The following is a 22,876-nucleotide window of genomic DNA, read 5'->3' as shown; positions in this document are numbered from 1 at the left end:
ATGTATATTGTTTAACATCTTAACTAAAACAGTTTCATTTATGTTACGTGTTTAATATTAGAATTAAACTTTTTTTTACTAAATACCTTAATATTTCACTAAATTACGTTATGTGTAGGTCATAACGCGGAACGAGATAATTAATTTTTAATTTTTAATACAGCAGTGAAGACTTAACAACAATAGGCAGCTCAAATGCAGTGTAACACAAACTTCAATAGTATGAAAAATAAATTTATTACTGGTGACTGTCTAGTGTACAGATACGTCTGTTTAGACGTCTAAATGATTTATGCTTGAGAAGATATGAAGTGGAATTAGGAGAAGCTCCAGGAACGAGGTAGGTAAGTCTATTTATACCACCTAAACCATTAACATATGACAAATAGAAAAGTATATATTCAGTATATAAAAGCGTTTATTTTTGAGAGAACAAATCAGAAAATCTCAAGTAGAAGGCTGTAATTGGTATTCTGACAGTCAGGTTACTTCCGTCCCACAATGTTGTCCACTGTCCTGTCTATATGCTAAAGCAGCAACCTTACATTTTAGTTTCCGCAAAGGAAGTTAATCACCTACTCTGCACAATTCAGGCTGTATTACAAGTAGTCTAGACTTTCCGACTGTTATAATCTTTGGCATGAGACATAAGATATTTGCAAGTCTGATAGTCTGATGGAATTTAAAAATATATATTTGATAGTAACATAACGTTAGACATAAAAACACAGATAGACATAGCCCTATGATCGAAAAATATAGATATGGGCCCAGTATATGTTAAAGGTACCTATATGCTATAATGATACTAATTAGAGGATATTCAATACGAGTTTTTTTAATCTTCTATTTAGACATATCGACCGTTTCCTCACGTCATACTCAAGAATGCAGACTTAGTCCTGGTGTACAGTTTGTGTTTTAGTCCAGCTTCATGCGTCTTCAGTCACTGTCGTCTTGGATAGTGGTGGTGGAGTGGTTGTACAGTCCCTGTGCCATCAAATGAATGGCCAGTGAGTTTTTGTAGCCGCTGGATTTTTTTATCTTGGCGCGTTTGTTTTGAAACCAGATTTTGATCTGCGACTCGTTGAGGCTGAGCTCGTGCGCGAGGGACTGCCGCCGCTGCTCGGTGATGTAGCGGTTCATCTGGAACTCCGCCTTCAGCCGCTGCAGCTGTTCAGCCGTGAATGCCGTCCTGGGCCGTTTATTCTCCGCCTGGCTCTTCTTTTTCTTCAGTTTGCGGGTCCTTGGGCCTGGTATGAAAAGAACAATGAGATTAATCCATGAATATCCAACGCAATGCTAAACTCATAAATCTGAATGAAAACTGCTTTATATGTATATAATTGTAATTATATATTTATATAATTGTAATTTTATACAATGTAACATATAACATTTATTTATATTTACATTGCACAAACCGACATAATAATAATAATAATAATTATTATTATTATATAATAATAATTATATTATATAGTATATAACTGTTGTTATTGTGGTTATTGTTGTTGTTGTTGTTGCTGTTCTTATTAAATTATAATACAATAATTATTAGGCTTCCTGCAATAATTATACAACAACAACAACAACAACAACAGCAACAACAACAACAACAACAACATCAAAATTAATAATAATAAAAATAATAATAATAATTATAATATCAGTAGATTGTAGTCTTGTTATTGTTATTGAAGCACAAGAATTTACTATAAAGTCTTATTTTCATTGTGAAAATAAATATTTTGGAATATATCCTTATTCGAAGTTAAATTTCAATGAACAGCTCTAGTCCACATTTGCCTAATTATTTTCAAATGTCTTTGAAGACACGGCTGCTTTTGTTTGCAGCTCCCAGATTTTAATATCAGATGTGTTGCGAATGTTAAGGAATGTGTGCTCGGCGCGGCTATATCTTATGAGGGAAAGACGATTAAGTTTGGATTATTAAACAAACCAGATCAGGTTATAAAGATTTCCCGACTCACATGCAAACAACGTCTCCGGGTTAAAATTCGTTATTTGAATGAACAAACGTTTACGTTTTTTTACGTGTACGTTTTTTATGTGGATAATACTGTTATATTATAATATATATATATTGGTGATAACTCTAAATGAACTGCTCGTGTGTATAAGAGGTGAGTTTTGGCTTTGCTGTCTTGGGATGGTCTTCTTCGGAGCCAGTTTTATCTTGGTGTTTGATGGGTTTTGCAAATGCATTTGACAATACTATCCCAGGTGGCCTTTGTGTCTTAAAATAATAACTGTCCTTTTATATTTGTTTTTATCTTGCCTAAAATCAAATAGGTTTTACTGCAGGGTTTATTTACAGTCACTCTTCAGGGTTAAAATTAAACTGCCCCGGTAATATTAAGCGGTTAAATGTCCCAGCCAATTCTCACATTTCAAAAGACTGGCATTTCAAACCTGTGTATCATTTAATCATGTTATTTATCTTATTTTATGATGTGCTACAATGAACTCGTTCACCTAACACGAACCAAACTTTGGATTGACCTAAAGATGGTAATTAGTTGTGCAAAAAGTGTTAGTTGCTGGTAATGTAATTTATAAAAAAAATTCTGATACTTATACACAAAAAGTATCATTTTAAAAACATAAGCAGGCCTATGTTTATAAAATAAACATAAATATTCAGTTCCCCAACAAATTCGGAACTTGACAAAAATCAGACTATTGCTGAGATCCAAATCAAGTTCTTGGGTAACGGGCTTGTGGGATATCACATTTACTACGCAAACCAAAAGTTCAACAGATTTTTATGTATATTTTAAACATTTATTCATTTATTGATTAATTTATTTATTTTACTTGTTTGTTCACTGTATTTTTGCCTGTGGCACTTTGAACACATACATCACATATTTTTTTTTTATAACCGAACGCTACAGTAACGTTATATCTAAAGCAGGGGAAAAATTCAGCGCTTCTAGGGGGAATAGTTTTTTAATCGACAACCACCATTTAGAGTACCAATTTCGCTATAGAGGAATCTGAGTTTTAACTTTTTTTTTTTTTTTACTTATGTTTTATATAAAAAATCAATCAGGTCTATTCCACATAAAAATGTTTAATGAAACGCGTATTGTATACATTGTCGCTGCCTATAAATTGAATTACATTGAATTACAACATTGAACACCAGGGAATAAACCTCCGAAACAAAATATATGTAATAGGGTTTTCTTATGTTCATTTTTAATCATAGTTTAGACAATAATATAAGGCAAATTACTTATTATTCCTACTATAGGACACATCAGCGATCTTATACTGGGATACGATATTAAAATTATTTCATCTTATATTGTGTACAGCCTGAATGACAATTCTGTCGTTTATTATGCTCTATTTTTGACTGTTCGAGTAAACTGCAATAAATTACTCTAAATGGAGGTCACGAAACGTATTCATTCCTTTATTTAGGCGGTCCTTATTAGGGTATTCTTTGTAATTTATCCAGGCATGCGTTTTTTTTTTTCTTCAAACACGAGTCAGATCATGGGTCAATCAAGTGAAAATCCAGGCTTAATGCGATTCATTTGCGTATAAATCAAATCTATATTAAATATTTTTTCCGAAAATTATTATTTTTATACAAATATAAGATTATGCTTATTATGTACAAATGCTAATAAAAGTAGGGACTATCTTAAAGCATGCTATTTGCAAAAATTAATAAATAGTTAAAGCGCCACCAGCTAAATTTTGATCTATTTATTCAAATTTTGAAACTGAAAATGAGTTTTCATTCATGTACCATGTACTAGAACATTTTAAAGTAATTGTATTTAAATGCTTGGCTTTCTTGGGAAATATGATAGACATCTAATAACACACGAGTTCAAATGTCTGAAAATGATAACACTTGCAGTAAATATTTCTATTCCATAGCAGCATAAATAGTTTAACCTGCATCAGCGTACAACAAAATCTAGAATTGTATATAATGCGTCTAATATATTTGATATCTAATACATCTAATACATTACACATTTGAGGTTAAAGCCAAAAGAATTCTATCTATCTATTTGGTTAAGAACATTCTAAGTTAAACTGCACAGGACCTCGTCTCTCAAACATTCCCCGAGTAGTTGATGTGAAGTGAATGAGCTGTAACGACCGGTTGCCTTACCGGATGAAGGCCGGTCTGAGTATCTGGTACAGTAAACCCAGGCGGGCCAAAGAAGCGAGCGAGGGTCTTTGCCGCTCTCTGCTTCTCCGCTACTGTGTTCCGCGCTAACAGTTGATTCTCCAGCATTGTCTGGTGTTGTTACTCTACTCGATTTGTCCACTCTGGACTCTTTCTGGCTTGATGGTGACGACGCCGAAGAGTACGTGCAAGAGGAAACGCTGTCGGTGGAGTCTGGGCATGGGGTTCTGGGCGGCGGCGGCCTATTCTGCCCGTCCCTGGCAGAGTCATTAGCCCGCTCCCTGGGTCTTATTCCCAGTTCCTTCTTGCACCCAAAGTCAGGCCGAAGTATGTCATCAATGAAAAAGTTAGTGGTCCTGTGAGCTGGATGCAAAGCAGGCTGCAGTAGAGGCGGCGGTGGAGAGACCAGACTCAGTGAGAGAGAGGCACTGTCCGCTTCACTCGGGTCCCGACTGGCAGGACCGTGCGAATCTTCCATAACTGACGGCTGCTTTGCTTTCCAGTAGGCGCACCAGTCGGGTCTGGAACCAGCAACTCTTTCCTGAATGTGACAAGGCATAAGGCGTTGAGACGTGTTATCTAACGACGCGCTAATTGCCTGAGCGGATTGGAGCGCATTTTAACAGTCTGCTCGTCGACACGCCTCGGAAACGAAGCCTGCGCGTGCTCGCCGCATCCGTGTTTTGACAGAACTTACAGCGCATAGTGCGCAGCCTATTCGCGTCGACTCCACGATTTATGACACCAAGGCAATCATGCACTGTTAGCCCAAGCGGATCTCCCTCACATTCGGTCTCACTTACGCCGGAAACAACGTCAGCTCACTCAATGTTTTGTGAGTCTACCTATAAACGAGGCTATATCGGCCACGTGTGTCTTCGTCCAATGTCGATAGTCTTCTTTTACCCACTTAGCCACACATCAAAACAGCAGCCTGGGGTTATAGACCTAAACAAATGAGCATTCATCATAACATAACATAACATAACATAACATAACATAACATAAGCTGTAGTATGCCTTTATTATTATTATTATTATTATTATTATTATTAATAATAATAATAATAATAATAATAATAGAGCGTAACATAATCAATAGTTATAGTAATTAGACTTCAATGACTCACTGAAATTTCCTAAGTTGATAAATATGACACAGTGAACATCTTTGTGCTGTAATCCGTTAAGTGTGGGTGTGGGCAGGTCTGAGAACTCTATCCACAGCTCTGTTTGTTGAAAGGTAATTAAATTTTAATTAGGACACCAAGACTTGCCCGTTTTGTAAGTCAGGTCCATTCAGGCTCTTAATGGCCGAACAGCCTGCTATCTCTCCTGCAGGAAGCGCATCCAGAGCGTTCGTGAGAGATAATTTATAGGGTTTAATTACTCCGCATTCAGCGTGACCAGCTTGGCGTTCATCATATCGGTGAGAATAGAGTAAAGTGAAACCCGCCGCTTAATCACGCGCGAGCGGGGAGCACGAGCTTCCGCCGTGCCGCGTTACTCCTACGCTGTGCGCTAACCCAGGGTTCACTCACACACCATTTATACAGGACCTGATTGACGCTTAAGCGTTTAGTGATTAATTTCAGCGCGATACATAAAAACATGATAAATGTCGTTTTCAAGGAGGGAAAACATTGCTTGATGTGCAGCTAATTATGCTGGAGAAATCACATTCCCATGAGAAATCACAGAAACAATGAGTTCTTACTGCAAGTGCAGCACAAGTCTATAGGCTATAACGCAGCTGCTGGTAAATTAGGCATGAGGTAGTTTTGCCCTCATTAACTGATGCACATTTTTCATAGGTATTACGTTATTTATTGCAAACAGTTGAGTACTAATGTATAGTTTAATAATATGGTAAAAAAATCCCTCGTTCAGCAGGAAAAAACCCCAAAATATAGCTAATAGGCGACATACCAACTCTATTACTGCGTTCCTTTCATTGGTGAAATTATATTTCATTGTCTATAAAGTTTCTTAATTTATTCAAATTAGATTTTTATTATTAGAATCATTCAGGGATTCTTTAGAACTAAATGTTGTTAAAAACGAAGATTAAATCGAACGCGATAATTATAATGATACAATGTACTATAACACGGTTACAAACTTCTTGTGTAAAGGGTTCCATTTTACCCTGGATCCCGTGATTACTGGTTTATACATGCGGGAAGAATGATCACCCTGTAATCACACACCAAACATGGCTAAAACACGTTTTATATGGCGCATTCTGTACTGGCAATGCAAAAACAAAACAAATAAAAACAAACAAAAAATAAATAAACAAACAAAGATTTTTTTTGTTACTCACCATCATAAAAACTCAAGCCCATGACACTAGTAGGGATGCAAACAACAAAAACAAAACATTTCACCATTTCTCATTATTAATTTTCTTGCATAAACCGGTACTCTGTATTAGAAAATGTCTACAAATACTACAGAATTTTTATTTTTAATGAAAAGCTCGTTATGACCATGTAAAATAATGTATTATAATGAATAAAATATTTTTATATATTTTAATTCATATATTATTATAATTCAATTACTTAATTTTATCTGTCTTTCTACAGCCAAACTAGGATGCATGGGATATTTATTTATTTATTTTTCGGCCTGTTTTGCTTTATTTTGACGAAAGATATTTTAAGGAAATATGGGGACCCAAGATTTATTCGGCGACTCACAAACACACACACACACACACACACACACACAAAATCAGCAAATGCAGATGATTCAATTTTATCAAAGATTAAAAGGTTATTAAGTTGTAAGGCGCGGGGGGTTGTCCTACTTACGCTAGACAGATAGAAAGAGCGCACGCATAGGAAGGTTAAAAAAAAAAAGTTGCAACAGCCTACCTAGAAGCACGTGGAGAAAAAAATTAAGGTTTAAGTGTGAAGTATTTTTGAAACCACTTACTCCATCTAGTGGCGAAAAATGGATAGTCAAATGATGGAGCAAAATGACTGTAGTTTAATTAGTGAATGAATATTTAACAAGATTATCTTACAAGCTGTCATTAAGCATTGATCATTGTCTATACAAGTAACAGTCCGCTGTTAAAGCAATGTGGCAAGTTTTACAACCAGTTGTATAAATGAGACAAATATAAGTTTCCTTTGGATAAGAGCATCTGCATAATGCTATAAATGTAGTGTATATTTATCTGGAAACTAAGTCATGTCAACGGGACATTTTTCTTGCTTGGTTGATACATTTCATTACTCATCCAAGTAGCTTCTTTAGTCTAAGGTAAGTTGAAAAGTTCCTCAAATTTAGGTCCTACAAGGTCAAAGTATCTGCCCCTAAACAGGACATTGAAGGGCCTAAATACTTAAAACATATAATACATAATAATACAAAAACATAGCAGTCATGACATGAAAACCACTGAAAGGTGAAGTGATACCTGTCAAGTGGTGGGATATATAAGGCAGCACTGGGTGAATCTCAACAAAGGCACAGTCATGTGAATGTGAAGCAAAATGATCCCACAGATGATCTACATGTACCCTCTACCTAAAAAAGTACACCCCTTTTTGACAATGGCATTTCCTCATGCAAAGGCTTCTTTCAGCAGGTTTATGCACCCCACCAATGTACCCCACCATGCTGCAAAAACACGAATGGTTTGAGGAACAAGATGTGTGGAACCGGTCACACTGGTGGTCACTGGTTTCTCTAAATCTCAGTCTGATCGAGCATCTGTGGCACATTTTGGACAAACAAGTTGAAGTCCATGAAGGTCTCACTATGCAACCATACAGGATCTGCTGCTAATGCTAGTGTCAGATTCTACAGCAGATACTACAGGTCTTGTGAAGTCAATTCCTTAATAAGCCTTAAGCTTTTTTTGGTGGCAGAACTGGAATTTACTGTATATGATATTTGGCAAGTTATAATATTATGGATGATCAGTGTATATTTCCTTACATCTTATTACATCATATTCTTCACAAATTACATTTCACTGTTAAATGGAATGTTCATTTATATAATAGCAGTTGTCATACAGCATGAATGAGCAAATTGCAACAAGTCAATTTGTTATATACGTACTTACTCTGGTTTTAACATTTTGATTCTCTCTGTAACTAGTGCATTTATTTGTAACATCCTGCAGTTATTAAATTAAACTGAATAGCAGAAATCATATTACACAATCAAAATTGAATTAAATTGAATTTGCATAGTCCTTTTAACAATTGGCATACACAAAACATCTTACTCACTCATTGTCTATACCACTCCTGTATTCAAACTCCATGCAGAGACAGAAATCAAACCTAGCTGGGAATTCACATCTTCACTTGAATAAAAATTCTGGATAAAAAAAAAAAAACTAAACAATTGGTTTTCTGTAAAGAGCAAGCCAGAGTTGAAAGTGGCAAGGAAAATCTCCCTGAGATGACATGAAAAATAATCAGTTTGAGCACCTTGTGGTAGATTTTATTTAATAAAATATAGGTCAAAGCAGATGTGTTGGAGTGCAGAAAACTGTCAAGTCACTCAGGTTTAGTTAGTTAGTTTGTTTAAAAGAGCATTCTTTATATACTTTTACAAATCTTTGCATGTTTTTTAACACTCCCAGTTTTAGTTGGTCTAAACAGACACTATATTGGTACAGTTCATTTTCTGGTTTATTAATGACAGTCAGGAATTATGTCATATATGATCTTCCTATAATTTTAGAGATTATTGTTCATGCTTAGATTTTTTTTAATCCTGTGTTAAGGAGCTCCAGAAAAAAATGGAATTTATAGAAATTATCTAAATAGTGAATATTATTTTGAAAAATGAATGAGAATTTGAAAAATGTATAATTTCGGAGTGTTTGTTTTATTAAAGCTTAGCAAGAAAACATAGACAATTGTGCAAATTCAAAAACTGAATTTAACATACACTTTCTCGCCAAAAAAAAGTAATTTTTGTGACTTTTTAAAATTATTATTTTTTTTTAATAATCAATAAATTTTAAGCAGGTATTTTACTTTGTCCTAATAAGTACTTCCAGTGCCAACTCCAATATTCAGGTCTATACAGGCCCTAAAATATTCATACACATTCAACATGAAAAACATATGCCTTGTTTCTGACGTTTACTTGCATCAACGATGGTGGGACTACTAACGTCGACTGACATGAATACAGAAACATAATACCACACATTGCTGCCATAATTTAATTTGAGTTTTAAAAAAAGAATGGATAACAACTGTTGACGTGTGTATGCATTTTTCGAGCCCTATGTATTAAAAGTTATCCACCAGGTGGCAGACTAGGCTCAATTTACAATAGTAGTCTTGCCATTTGGTCATTATCTAGTTTCTTTGATTTCAATTTAGCCTTTTAATCTGGCATTGTAATCTAAAGAAGTAAATTGTCTGACACTGAATAGCCTTTGGAGTGGACTCTAAAGTTCAAGATGCATCATTAAAAAAAAAATCATCTAAATACAGACGAAAAGGCATATTCTTTCTGCCGCCACATTCTGCGTTTGTGGTCAGCTCTTTTGACTATGAATACAATAACTTGAGCTATACACATCAATAGTAATGCCATCTTGGAAAGGCCTGTGGCTCTCAAGTCACTGGTTAAGTCATATAGGTGAACTGAGTTCTGAGTTTTACTGGTACAAGAAGAGTTAAACATGTGCAACTGTGCATTGTACAGAAATTGCTGATTGTTTCAGCAAAATCAATCATAAAATACATGGATACAGAAATTACCAAAGCATATAAACATGACATCACAGATGAAAGCTCTGACAAAAAAATTTACACACACACACACACACACACACACTGATCTGACACTGAAAACTGTCAGATCACGCAAGTTGTTTGGTTGTTGAAAAGAGCATGCTTTACATGCTTTTGCAAATTTTTGCATGTTTTTTGAAAACTTGCAGGCTTAGCTCGTCTAAACAGATGAGATTGTTGAACAGATTGTTGCTACTTTGTGTTATATTCTTTTAAAATGATCTTCACTGTTAGAAAAGTAGTATATAAATGAAATTAACAACCAAAGAAATAATTTAATTAACCCAATGCAATATACTTATCTTTTGTTGTAATATTGTAATGGAAAGCAGATAAATAGATTAATAAATGTTTATACTAAATATGAATGGGAGGTTAGAGGAGCAGAGACAAATAGGAAAAGACATAGACTGACACCTTGTATCCATCAAACTTCAACATGCATCACTGCATTATACTGTAAATGTGATTACTTAAAAATACATATACTTGTATATGCTTATACACCCCTTATACATCTGTGTATACATTTATATGGGAATAAGGGTCTTGGGAATTGTTGTGTTTATTCAGGAACAGGTTATTCCAGCATCCTCATTGTGTTGGCAGTCATTTACTCCCATGCCACGGTGTTTACAATCAAATACGCTCGCCTCTGTTCCTGTACACTGCAAGTCATCCAACCAGATTCTACCTGATCCTGAAACATATCATGCACAGCATTTGGTTTGCACCCTCATAAGGTACAGTATGATTTTTTTTTTTTTAACATAAGAATTTTTTTTTTTAGAAACAGGAAGAGCTAGTGGATTACCTGGTGGTGCTGTGAAAACTCGTGTAACCCGCTGGAAACCTAACATTTTACACAACACTGTGGCGTCCATAGTGTCAAAGCTGTCATCGCACACCGTGCCCCACTCTCCACTATACAGTACCTCTACTCTGCCTGAAGTAGTAGAGCCAACCAAGCGCACCACTAAACGAGCAAACACAGAACAGACACAAATTAGCTACCCTAGATTAGAACCTTTAAATCCTAGAGACATTCAAATGGCCTGACACACGTGCACACACACACACACACACACACACACACACATACACTACATAAATATTGCAATAATACTGTTAGTCCATTAAAAGTATAGTTACTTTTACTTGCTCCAGCTTCTCCCTTATTTCCTTTAGGACCTTGTAGTCCTTGATCTCCCTTTTGCCCTTTTTGACCCATAGAACCTAGATGACAGAAATATATCCAGAAAAACACACTTACCATAGAACTAAAAAGTCTGATACTAAATAAACCATTTGTCCTCATGTACTGCATATGCTTCTCATAATACACAAAGCAAAAAAAAAAAAACTTTACACATACCTGGATCACCTTTTGGTCCCTGTAAACCACGAAAGCCTACAAGATCATTTAAGCAAGAGACTTATAAGGAGTTCCTAAACATGCATAATAAATCTGAGAATAAACATTTACATGAGGGTACTCACCGGGTTCTCCTTTACTGCCTTGTGCACCTTTTGCTCCAGATAATCCTGCACAATAAGTATACTATAAATATACATTCATCATTTATACATGATCATATTCTAATAATTGAATACATTAACGTAATTTCTGTAACATAATAATCAGTTTGATTTACCAGTTAATCCTCTGTCTCCCTTTTGCCCCGGAACGCCTGGAATACCTTGAGAAAATTGCATACTATTGTAAAAATTCATATCTACACTATATGTGATCCAATCATAGCCATTGTTGCTTGTGCTCTTCTTACCTGCAGTGCGTTCACCAGTATCTCCCTTTTCTCCAGGTGAACCTTTCTCTCCAGGGGGCCCTTGCGGCCCGCTTAGGCCCTGTGGTCCAGCAGATCCTGACAGTTGAGAAAAAATGTACATTAAGTGAGATCTCAGTTTTTTTCCCGCTCATTTAAATTTGTTTGCTCATCAAGTTGTTGGCTGTAATGATATTGTAATGTCAATATCATTGTTGCTAGGCAACAGTGTGAATAAGGCATAAATCTTTAAGTTAGCAGGCCTTCAATTTAATAAATAACCAATGCTCTGATACTGATGACTACTGAGAATAAGATTTGCTTAGTTTTTTGGATAGAAATCAAACAATGAGTGCTGACTAATCATATGTACAATTTACTATTTTTTTGCCAATAATGCAAAAAAATGCAATAACTGACATTTCTATGTCATCTGATAATTCTAATAGAAATTTAAAGAAACACATTAGGACAGAGTGAAGATAACACTGCACTATTGTATTGCTTAGAGATTAGAGACATTAGAGACATTCTGCACCCCTTGAGATAAAGTCCTCAGTGTGCAAATGATACCGATAAATACACCTCAAGTGTAGACCTAAAAGAGATACTTCTAGCTGACTCTGGTAAAATGTATCATTTGCCGTGCAAGATAAAGAGGTTAAGCAGGTTTTCACACTTTCTTCTTGGTTGCATACAACTGGCCCACATTTGGTCTAGTGGATAGTACATACAATAAACTTTAAGTAAAGTTAACAAGAAGTGAAATCATGGTCTGCGTGGTGGCTCCAGTGTAGTCAGTAAGGTAGCCTAGAAAACTCCATCCTTCATTAGCAGTTGTAGCTTCCATAACCAACACTGTTGCAGTCAGTCTCATTTGTTTCTCATCTAGAGAGTTCCATCATTTCAACGCTCACAATAATGGGGTATGGGGGCACAATCAGATTGAAAATGAATTTTTTTCCTGTATTTCATTCTCAATAAGCCTATAATTTTTTCTAATGAATATCTTTTGGGAGGCCAGGCTCAATTCCCATCTCTGTGTTTATGGAGTTGTTGCATGTTCTCCCCATGCTTGGTGGGATTCCTCTGGGAACTCCGGTTTCTCCCACAGTCCAAAGACTTGCAGATTTGGCTAATTGGCGTTTCCAAAAAATTGCCTATAGTGTGTGAGTGTATGTGTGTGTGCCCTGTCCAGGGCGTACCCTGCCTTGTGCCCTAAGTCTCCTGAGATAGGAGAATATATGAAAAAGCGGTATAGATGATTTATTCTGTATTCAGGGTCCCGGGGAGCCTAGAGCCCCAGTATAACAAGTGAGTGAGATCTCTTGTCACATGTGTCACTAAAAAGTTGATGTGTTGAAATTAAAACTCCCTGTATAACAAGGATGACAATTGATGTATCTCAGACAGCCTGCTCATTTCTGATTCATTTACTTCATTTACTTACTTTTATTTCCACTTCTCCTCCTTTACTTTTTCAGAGGGGCTTAACAAAAGATTTTTTCAGAAAATTTATGATCTAAGATTATTGTCTTGGCACTCATTTACGCTGATTATCTAAATACAAACATGGATTTGGATTGGAACATTATCTCATACTCACCTCTCGGCCCTGAAACACCTTGTGGTCCTTGTAAGCCTGGTGTTCCTTGATTACCTGGTGGTCCAGGGTTGCCTTGTGGTCCAGCACTACCTGGTTCTCCTTTCTGACCATCTTCACCAGGAATACCTGGAGAGAATAGACAATGATTAGATTAAATTAATAATGTTATGTGAATGCAATAAAAATATTTAAAACACAACTAAAAACCAGTCAAGTGATTTCAAATGATTAAAATGTAAAAATATAGAGATGTAAAACAACTGACAACTTATTTAAAAGCATTTTAGGTGAATACGAACCATTAGAACCGTCAAGCCCTTTTTCTCCCTTAATACCAGGGACACCTGGAGACAGAAAAGGAGAGAGATGATGGAAATTACTGATAGGTGTACATGGGAGGAGGATATATGCAGTAAAAAAAACCTGCAGTGTCCTTATAGAATCATACTACTAAAATATGACTAAACATACAACCAAAGTACAAATCTTTATGGTTCATATTAGACTTAGAATTTCTTTCACTTTTGTGAAGCTGCTTTGAGACAATGACCATTGTTAAAAGCGCTATATAAATAAAATAAAATTTAATTGAATTGAACTTGCAGTAGATCTACGTCTTATGGTTTTCAGTTGTCCCTCATCTGGCTAAAATTCTCTTTAGATTAAAATCTTAACAATGAGTAATTAAATGTTTTTGGGATTTATATGGAATTGTCATTATTACCAGAAGGTGAAAAAAATTAGAAATGTGTCATGCACACTTAATCCGTGACCAGCACTAGGACCTGGAAGTAATGCGGTCGCAAATCAGAAAGTATAAGAGGAGTAAACAAACCACAGCACAACGCTCAGTCATTGAGTTTGCCGATGTCACCTCAGATGCGTTCACCAATTCGTGAGTACTCACTTCCTTGGTTTTGCTTTCGTACTGAGTGTGTGTTTATAGGACGCGGGTTAGATTGTGTCTTTTCCTTACTCCCCAATCGTGAGAGTCCTTAGACTAAACAGCGTGATTATCCTGCCTATTCGTGTCCCTCCCCGTTTGGGTTTACCATTCACGCTACACAGGGCTTACCGCTAAAGCTACGTCCTGACAGAATTCCTGACAGAATGACTGAGCCTTTCGCGGTGAACCCAGCGAAGTATGCGCGCCTATGCGATGTGGTGAATCAGCTTGCCGCGCTCATCAATTAGCTAACCGGAAAGATTGATACTCTGCGCCGGAGCGTCCAGCTCTGGCAGCAGAATGCGGATCTCCGCACGGCTGTTGCCAAGGAGTCCGAGGCCCCCGACGTCGACACCGACGCCATTCCACCAGAATATCAAGACCTGCCTGAAGTCTTTTGCAAGAGAAGAGCCACCCACCTACCACCTCATCGCCCATACAACCTGGCGATAGAACTTCAGCCGGGCTCTGTTTCCCCCCGCGGCCACCTCTACTCCCTGTCGGCCGCCGAGACACAAGCCATGGATTGCGAGATTGCTCGCTAACCAACTGTACTGCAAGCTGGAAAAATGTGCCTTCCATAAGCACTCCACCACATTCCTGGGTTTTGTCATCTCGCCCCAGGGTGTGGCCATGGACCCACAGAAGGTCGAAGCTGTGCGTCACTGGCCCCTACCCAGGACCCTCAAACAGCTTCAATGGTTTCCTGGGTTTGCGAATTTTTATCGCCGCTTTATCCGGGGCTACAGTACAGTTGCAGCACCATTAACCACATTGACCAGGCCCTCGCCTCACCCGTTTCGACTCACACCCGCCGCCATCTCCTCTTTTCAAGAACTGTGTCATCGTTTCACCACCGCTCCTATCCTTCTCTACCCGGACGCCAACAAACCTTTCATTGTGGAGGTGGACGTGTCGGATGTGGGCGCTGTAGACGTTCTCTCCCAATGAGGTCCAGACCAGAAACTACACCCTTGTGGTTTCTTCTCCAAGAAATTCAATCACACTCAGCAGCGATGCGGGGTAGGGGACCGCGAACTGCTGGGCATAAAGTGGGCCTTGGAGGAATGGCGTCACTGGCTCCAGGGCGCCAGTGGTCTATTCATCGTCTGGACCGACCACCAGAACCTCATCCCCATCAGGAACTTAAAGCAGCTCAATCCATGACAGGCACGGTGGGCCCTATTTTTCGAGCAATATGACTTTCATCTGTCGTACCGCCCGAGGTCCAAGAATACCAAGGCCGACGCGCTATCGAGGCAGTACGATGAAGATCTCCCCCGGGCGGATCCCGTGCCTGTCATCTCCTCCTCCCGGATCATTGCACCCCTTCAGTGGAACTTGGAGACGACCGGGCCTGCCGGTTTCCGACGGGAAAAACACCATTCTCACCTTGTTGACCGGTTCTCCAAGGCAGTGCACCTGGTGGCCCTCACCGGACTCCCATCAGCCAAAACCACAGCTGAGCTAATATTGAAACACGTAGTCCGCCTGCATGGGGTCCCCAAAGACATCGTCTCAGACAGGGGGCCCCAGTTCACCGCCCGGTTCTGGAAGGCCTTCTGCCGTCTGATCAATTCCACCAGTAGTCTGTCATCTGGATACCATCCCCAGACTAATGGTCAGACGGAACGGACCAACCAACAACTGGAGTGCTACCTAAGGTGTTTTGTTGCTGATCGCCAGCGCTCCTGGTCCCGCTACCTCATATGGGCAGAACTCTCTCATAATCTGCACGTCTCATCTGCTACCAACCTAAGTCCATTTGAGGTGTGCTATGGTTTCCAACCTCCGATGTTCGCCCATCAAGAACCGGAGGTTGACGTACCATCGGCCCAACAGTTGGTCCGTAGGTGTCGATGGCTCTAGAACCAAGCCAACCTTGCCATCCAGAATGCCAAAAACCACTACATCACTCAACACCGCCGTCGACACCCCCCGGGACGTTTGTACAAAGTAGGTGACAAGGTATGGCTATCTACAAAGAACCTACATCTGCACACGGAATCCCGGAAACTTTCGCCCCACTTCATCGGACCATACCACATCACCCTAAGAATAAACCCTGTCACCTACTGGCTCCAGCTGCCTGCGGCGCTCCGGATTCACCCCATATTCCACACATCTCAACTCAAACCCTTCATCACCTCTCCAATGGTTCCACCCCCCCGTTCCTTCTTCCCGCATCATCAACGGTGGTCCCGCCTACAACTGGCGTCGGATCCTTGATTCACGCCCTCGGGGCAGAGGCACCCAATATCAGGTCGAAGAAGGCACGGCCCCGAGGAACGGTCTTGAATCAGGAGCCGGTCCCAGACTGCGGGGTACTGTCATGCACACTCAATCCGCGACCGGCACTAGGACCCGGAAGTAATGCGGTCGCGAATCAGGAAGTATAAGAGGAGTAAACAAACCACAGCACAACCCTCAGTAATTGAGTTCGCCAATGTCGCCTCGGATGCCTTCACCAATTCGTGAGTACTCACTTTCTTGGTTTTGCTTTCGTATTGAGTGTGTGTTTATAGGACGCGGGTTAGATTGTGTCTTTCCCTTACTCCCAAATCGTGAGAGTCCTTAGACTAAACAGCGTGATTATCCTGCCTATTCATGTCTGGGGTTTGGGTTTACCCCGCTACACAGGGCTAACCGCTAAAGCTACGTCTTCTGGTCACCTCGGGTTAGTTCCTGACAAAATGTAATAATTGATGGGTAAGGCTTTTCATTAATTGCTTCCTTACTGTGTAAAATTTAATTTAATGGTATTGCTGGCATATTAATTATAAACAAGAAGGACTAGGCATGTTAGTGGTGGATATATTATACATGTTTTTTCATATTTTTATTCCTTTCTACATTATAAAACCATGCGGAAGGCATCTAAAATATGCAATAATCTTAAACAGTTGATTTTGAGATGTGTTTGCTAATTATGCTCTGTAAAGTCTTTATACTGGTTCTAATCTGAGGTGCTGTAAATTGGTAATGTTGTCTTAATGAGAGCCAGTTTCATTATAGTGCTTGACTGGTTTTGTAAATAACTGACAATACTGTTCTTGCAAGAACTATTCCAGAACAGGAATAACAACTGGTGTGGTTGTTGTTGTAACTTAATTACCTAATTCCATATGTGTTACTTCATAGTTTAAAAATTGCCAGTATTGTTTAAGAATGTAGAAAAATAAATCCAAACATGTGTCACATTTGACTGGTGTGTCCAAACTTTTGACGGGCACTGCATATATGCATGTAGTGCTTTAGTACCAGGGGGGCCTGAGATCCCAGATGGGCCTACTGGTCCTGTGATGCCCGTCTCTCCCTTTTCTCCCTTTGGACCTATGGCTCCAGGCTCACCCATTCCACCTATACATAGTATAAACACAAAACATACAAATTTGCACAGCAAGTACTGAAAGTAAAGCAAGGTTTTAGCGCAATAAACAGATAAATACGAACACACAGACAGACACAAACTGACCTGGTGAACCTGGGTCTCCTTTAAGTCCTGGGGGTCCCGTGAGTCCATCTAAACCTTTATCACCAGGTAAACCTAAAAAAACAGGCATAGGACAACATTTAGGACTATAATTAGGTTATAAGATGTTTGTTTTGTAAATTTAAAAGTATTAAAATTTTTCTAGAAACAGATTTCAATAAAGGAAACAAAGGAAAAAAACTTAAATAAGCACAACACAATTATAAGCTGTGCTGCAAATTTATTAAATTACTATTACTTCAATGATCAACACTTCTAATAAACATCATTGTTATACAGTCATGACAACACACAACCTGCTCCCCTATGCCTAATTTTTTTTTATATTATTATTGATATCGGCCCATAAACGAGTACTGTATATACAATACTTGTATTAATACTTGTAGATTAGAGACTAAAAATTAACGGACAAGTATAATATTCTCTCTATCATTCACTCTCAATACCACTGATCCTCTGGCCTGCCTATGAATCATCTTTATTGCATATATACTGTACATATAATATATACTACTCACAATAAGTTAGGGATATTGTTATTTACATGAGTGCTTTTCCTATTTGCTCTGAATTTGAATGAAATAAGTAAAAGTTCCCTTTGATATTACTAATAATGTATAAGAAGAAACACCATTTTCATTAGTTTAATATTAATACCGCCAAAATGTAGACAATAACAGGGATAGCACCAAATAACAAAAATTGACAATGTCAGTAGTGGGTTTTTCCACCATTTGCCGCAATGACAGCTTGACAGCGATTTCTCATGCTCCTCATTAGCCTTATGATGTTGTTCTGGGGCAATGCATTCCACTCTTCCACAAGTGCTACACGCAGTTCTGCCAAGTCACGTGGGGGTAGGATACCATCATCCAGTCTCTGCTTCAACTGGTCCCAGATGTGCTGTATGGGGTTCAGGTCAGGGGACATTGTTGGCCATACCATATGAGGCACTCCAACTTTCTGTAGTCGAGCTGTGACAATTTTGCCACGATGTGGTGGAGCATTATCATCCATGAACAGAAAGTTGGGGGTGTGTTGGCGGAATTGGGGAATGATGATGGGTTCTATGATGTCTCTGAGGTAAGATCATGCAGTGACTGAGCCATGTATGAAAACCGAATCTGTTTTGCGCTGACTGGTGATGCATGGCCCGACTGTTGCACCTCCTCCACCAAAGCAAACCCCGGGGACCATGTTGACTTCAGAGTATCGCTCAGCTCGCCTTCTCCAGCAACTCTGATGCAACACTCATCAGTGAACAGGACGGTAGACCACTGCTGCATTGTCCAGGTCATATGGTCTTGTGCCCACTGCAAACTTTTACGGCGGTGTCTTGGTGTCAGTGGAGTCACCTGCAACGGTCGTCCGGCATTCAAGCCAAAGCGGTGGAGTCTGTTGTGAATGGTTTGCCTGGAAACCCTAGTACCCCTCGCATCTCGTAAATGGGCCTGCAGCTGTGTGGCAGTTGCATAACGATGTCTGAGTGCATAGGTCCTTAGGTACTGGTCATCGTTGCAGTCTGTTACTCGTGGAGCTCCACTCCTGGGTCTGTCATGAACTCTGCCAGTAGTTTTGGGTCTTGATGCAAGTCTGCTGATGACACTTTGAGACACACCAAGTTCACAAGCAACCTCTGACTGCCTGCCACCTACCTGAAGGCGCGCCATGGCCAGGTGGCTCTGCTCGTCCGTTAAGTGACGTTGTGTGTTCATGGCTGTTTGAATGGTGAACTTGGAATGACTTACTGACAATACCAGCTTTCCATACCCACAGAATGTTGAAATTAAGGCCACATTGAAGAAGGTTGTCTTTTGGGATTGATCCCAATATAAGGCACACCTGTACACAATGAGACCATTACATGGAAAACACAAAATGAGGTGTGTCTATCACCCCAATACAATTGCCACCCTATCCCAAAAATGTTTGAAGTGAAACAAACACCATACAGTATGTATGACATCCACTCACAATGGAAGTCTCTCACAATATCCCTAACTTATTGTGAGTAGTGTATATATGTATATATGTGTTTTACAAACATTAAGTCTGTAATATAACAGTAACAATTTATGCTTGACAAAAATTTATTTTACTGGTTTAACATCTTTAATTGTTCATGTTGAAAATAGCTGTGCTAGTAGCTAGTAAATAATGCAAAGGATAATTTGGAATCTAGCAGTGCAAGGGTATAAGCCCAATACAGTACTAGACACTAGGGGGCAGTAAATACAACCTTTAGTGAGTGAAATTTGATCTTAGGGTAATTTGAAGTCAGTTTAAACTTGATCAAGTCTACAAAAAATACAAACGTAAAGTCATATATTGTGGGTCAATATTATTACATATTTTTGGTTATTTCTAGGTAAGAGGGAAATATATGGGTGCTGAAGAGCAGAATACAGGTTTGACACAAAACCTTGCAATCCCCTGACTCCTGGTGGTCCTGGAAGTCCCGGCGGTCCAGGAAGGGCTATGAACAAGAAAACAAAGGGCACATGTAGTGACTGACTCACTTTTAACAGTGAAAGATGCTATTTTAAAGAAATAACAGAGAGAGAGAGAGAGAGAGAGAGATACCTTTTTTCTGACTAATGCTCTCCACCTGATGTTGTAACTGAAGAGCACTGGAATTGAGTAGGTACATTTGAAACATCAGAGACTCCAGACCTCTCTCATCCCCACAGAGGTTGGACAGGCAATGCTATAGGATGGCCAGAACTTAATTAAAGCTGTTTTTGTTTGTTTGTGTGTGAATGTTTGCCAGTTTGTGTATGTGAGAATGTCTACCAGATCCAAATGAGACTGTTGTTTTAATGTAGAGGCAAATTCTTGTTTATTTGCATTTTCTCCTTTTGTCTGTTGAGAGTGAACCCATGCCTCTATAGTGAAGACTATGTACACACATAAAAATACCTTTATTTAGAATTACTAAAATATAATAATGTTAGCATTATTTAAATATTATATAGTATTTTGAGTTAAAACACATTTCAACTTTATAATTAAAATAAATTATTAGTTTAAATATACTGTACTTACTATGCCTAAAATACGTTAATTTTTTAAATATTATTATTGATGTTGGCACATCTCTGGCCCATAAACAAGTACTGTATATATAGTATTTCTATTAATACTTGTAGATTCGAGACTAAAAATTAACAGACAAGTACACATAAGCACATACTCGCTCACATATTATGCGCAATTTGGAAATGCCAGTTAATGTGTTCTATATGTCTTTGAACTGTAGGAAGAAAACCTACCAAGCACAGGGACTCGAAATGTTGACAGCAGGACCTGAACTCTGAAGGTGCAAGGCCACAGTGCTAACTACTATGCTACCATGCCTCCACAATGACATGTTCTGTTAAATTTATTTCAGCTTCCATTTGCAGATATGATATTTGAGAAAGCATTTTACAGTCTTTACACAAATGGTGCTTTACCTTTGTAAGTTAGGAAGACATTGAGTCCTAGTAATAGAAGTAGAAATATAATCACTGTAGCGCTGCATGCCCTTTTTGATGACTTATTAGGTTTAATGTCTGCAAAACCATAAGCACAGGATGGCACATACTGTCAGGAAATCAAAACTTTGAACCGAAAATAGAAAGCATTGTGATTTAGCATCTGCTGTGTTCTGCTAAACTACATTTAGTAGTTAGGTTCAACTAATAATAATAATAATAATAATAAAATCAATTATATTTAAAAATATGATTATTAATAACAAGAAGAAGAAGAAGAAGAACAATAATAATAATAATAATAATAATAACAATAATAATATTGAAAATATAAAAAAGCCACAAAACAACACAATTTTCTGTAAACCTTCCGTCTCTGCTTCTCAAAACGGTTTCTAAACATTTTCCAAACAAGTAAATTGTTCTACTTTTTTCAAAGCTAACAACTGCATGCCTTGAAAGGATTAAAAGTTTCAAACGGGAAAAAAACACCCAGGTCATTGTCATTTTTAGTGATTAAACTCTAAATAGGATGTTTAACCCTACTGAACAATTAAACCTAATGGATCGATTAAAATCATCATTTAATCAACATTTAAAAAATTTTGTCTGATTTATGCGTCAGATTTATGCATCAGAATTTATTTGAAATTGTGCTGCTCCAGTCTGTTCTCTTTTCACTTTTAATTTTGCTTCTTTCTAGAACTTACTTAATATAATCAGCCAAATTATTTGCCAACAGATTTTTAAACAAAAAGGTAAAATATGTCTAGAAAAAGACTTTTGAACCCAATATTTGGTTTACTGTAATCTTGTAATAAGAAACAGTAAATACATTTGACTAGATTTAAGATATTTAACTTGCTAAGAAGTATTTTTTGCAGTATGCCAGTGATATATAGGAGTCGCCTTGACACTTTATACTGCATTAAGAACACAGCAGTTGTGACATCTGACAGTTCAGGTCTGGGGCTCAAACTGGAATTAACCCTGTACAGTTCTGCTATTGATGCTTATGATACTCACCACTTGTCTGAAAATCATATCGGCCTGAACTGGAGAAATTCATGTCTGCACCATAGAGTAGGTTTTCTTTGCCTAATGTTGTGTCTTTGTCCTGATTTCCATCCAGTGCTGTCTCCATCTTCTGCACTACATCAATCAGCGCAAGAGAGTCGAGCCCACATGACAAAACTGTAGATTTAAACAGTTCTCACAAGCTGACTCAACAACTTAAAAGTCATTTCCTCAAAGACTTTATCTTAGAAAAAGGAACTAAAACATCCCTCTTACAAACAGCACAGTTCTGTTTTCCAGCATTATGTACACATTTTGATTCTATACTGTCCATATTCATAATGTAATTATATTGTCATCATCAGTGATATTTTGAGGGAATTAAGGAACATTTTGAGAATGTAAAACCAGAAGCTTCACAGCTTTCAAATCATTACAAGACTTTAAACTGATGGATGAATGGATGGATGGATGAATGGATACATGAATGGATGGAAATTAATTAACCAGAGTATACATAAAGCTTACCTAAAATACTGTCTTAATCTGGCCCTGACATAGACCCTGATTTTACAATAACTC

General features: G+C 38.1%; 2 protein-coding genes across 2 annotated transcripts; both read right to left on the bottom strand.

Annotated features, from left to right (window-relative positions):
- Nucleotides 1-349: 349 nt before the first annotated feature.
- Nucleotides 350-4,825, bottom strand: en1a (engrailed homeobox 1a). Its single transcript, XM_053497073.1, has 2 exons — nucleotides 4,166-4,825; nucleotides 350-1,253 (listed from the first exon to the last, which is right to left on the bottom strand). The coding sequence occupies exons 1-2, from the start codon at nucleotides 4,740-4,742 to the stop codon at nucleotides 943-945; spliced, it is 888 nt and encodes a 295-aa protein (XP_053353048.1). The 5' UTR covers nucleotides 4,743-4,825; the 3' UTR covers nucleotides 350-942.
- Nucleotides 4,826-9,027: 4,202 nt separating this feature from the next.
- marco (macrophage receptor with collagenous structure) lies at nucleotides 9,028-22,455 on the bottom strand. Its single transcript, XM_053496428.1, has 16 exons — nucleotides 22,304-22,455; nucleotides 21,257-21,355; nucleotides 20,595-20,698; nucleotides 20,385-20,508; nucleotides 20,224-20,277; nucleotides 17,781-17,852; nucleotides 17,567-17,665; nucleotides 13,659-13,703; nucleotides 13,360-13,485; nucleotides 11,757-11,852; nucleotides 11,625-11,669; nucleotides 11,470-11,514; nucleotides 11,345-11,380; nucleotides 11,122-11,205; nucleotides 10,784-10,945; nucleotides 9,028-10,669 (listed from the first exon to the last, which is right to left on the bottom strand). The coding sequence occupies exons 1-16, from the start codon at nucleotides 22,419-22,421 to the stop codon at nucleotides 10,539-10,541; spliced, it is 1,440 nt and encodes a 479-aa protein (XP_053352403.1). The 5' UTR covers nucleotides 22,422-22,455; the 3' UTR covers nucleotides 9,028-10,538.
- Nucleotides 22,456-22,876: the final 421 nt, after the last annotated feature.

Source organism: Clarias gariepinus, chromosome 5 (genome assembly GCF_024256425.1).
Source record: "Clarias gariepinus isolate MV-2021 ecotype Netherlands chromosome 5, CGAR_prim_01v2, whole genome shotgun sequence".
Lineage (NCBI taxonomy): Eukaryota > Metazoa > Chordata > Actinopteri > Siluriformes > Clariidae > Clarias > Clarias gariepinus.
Note: the sequence above shows the minus strand (reverse complement) of the source record. Positions and strands in the feature narration are given on the sequence as shown.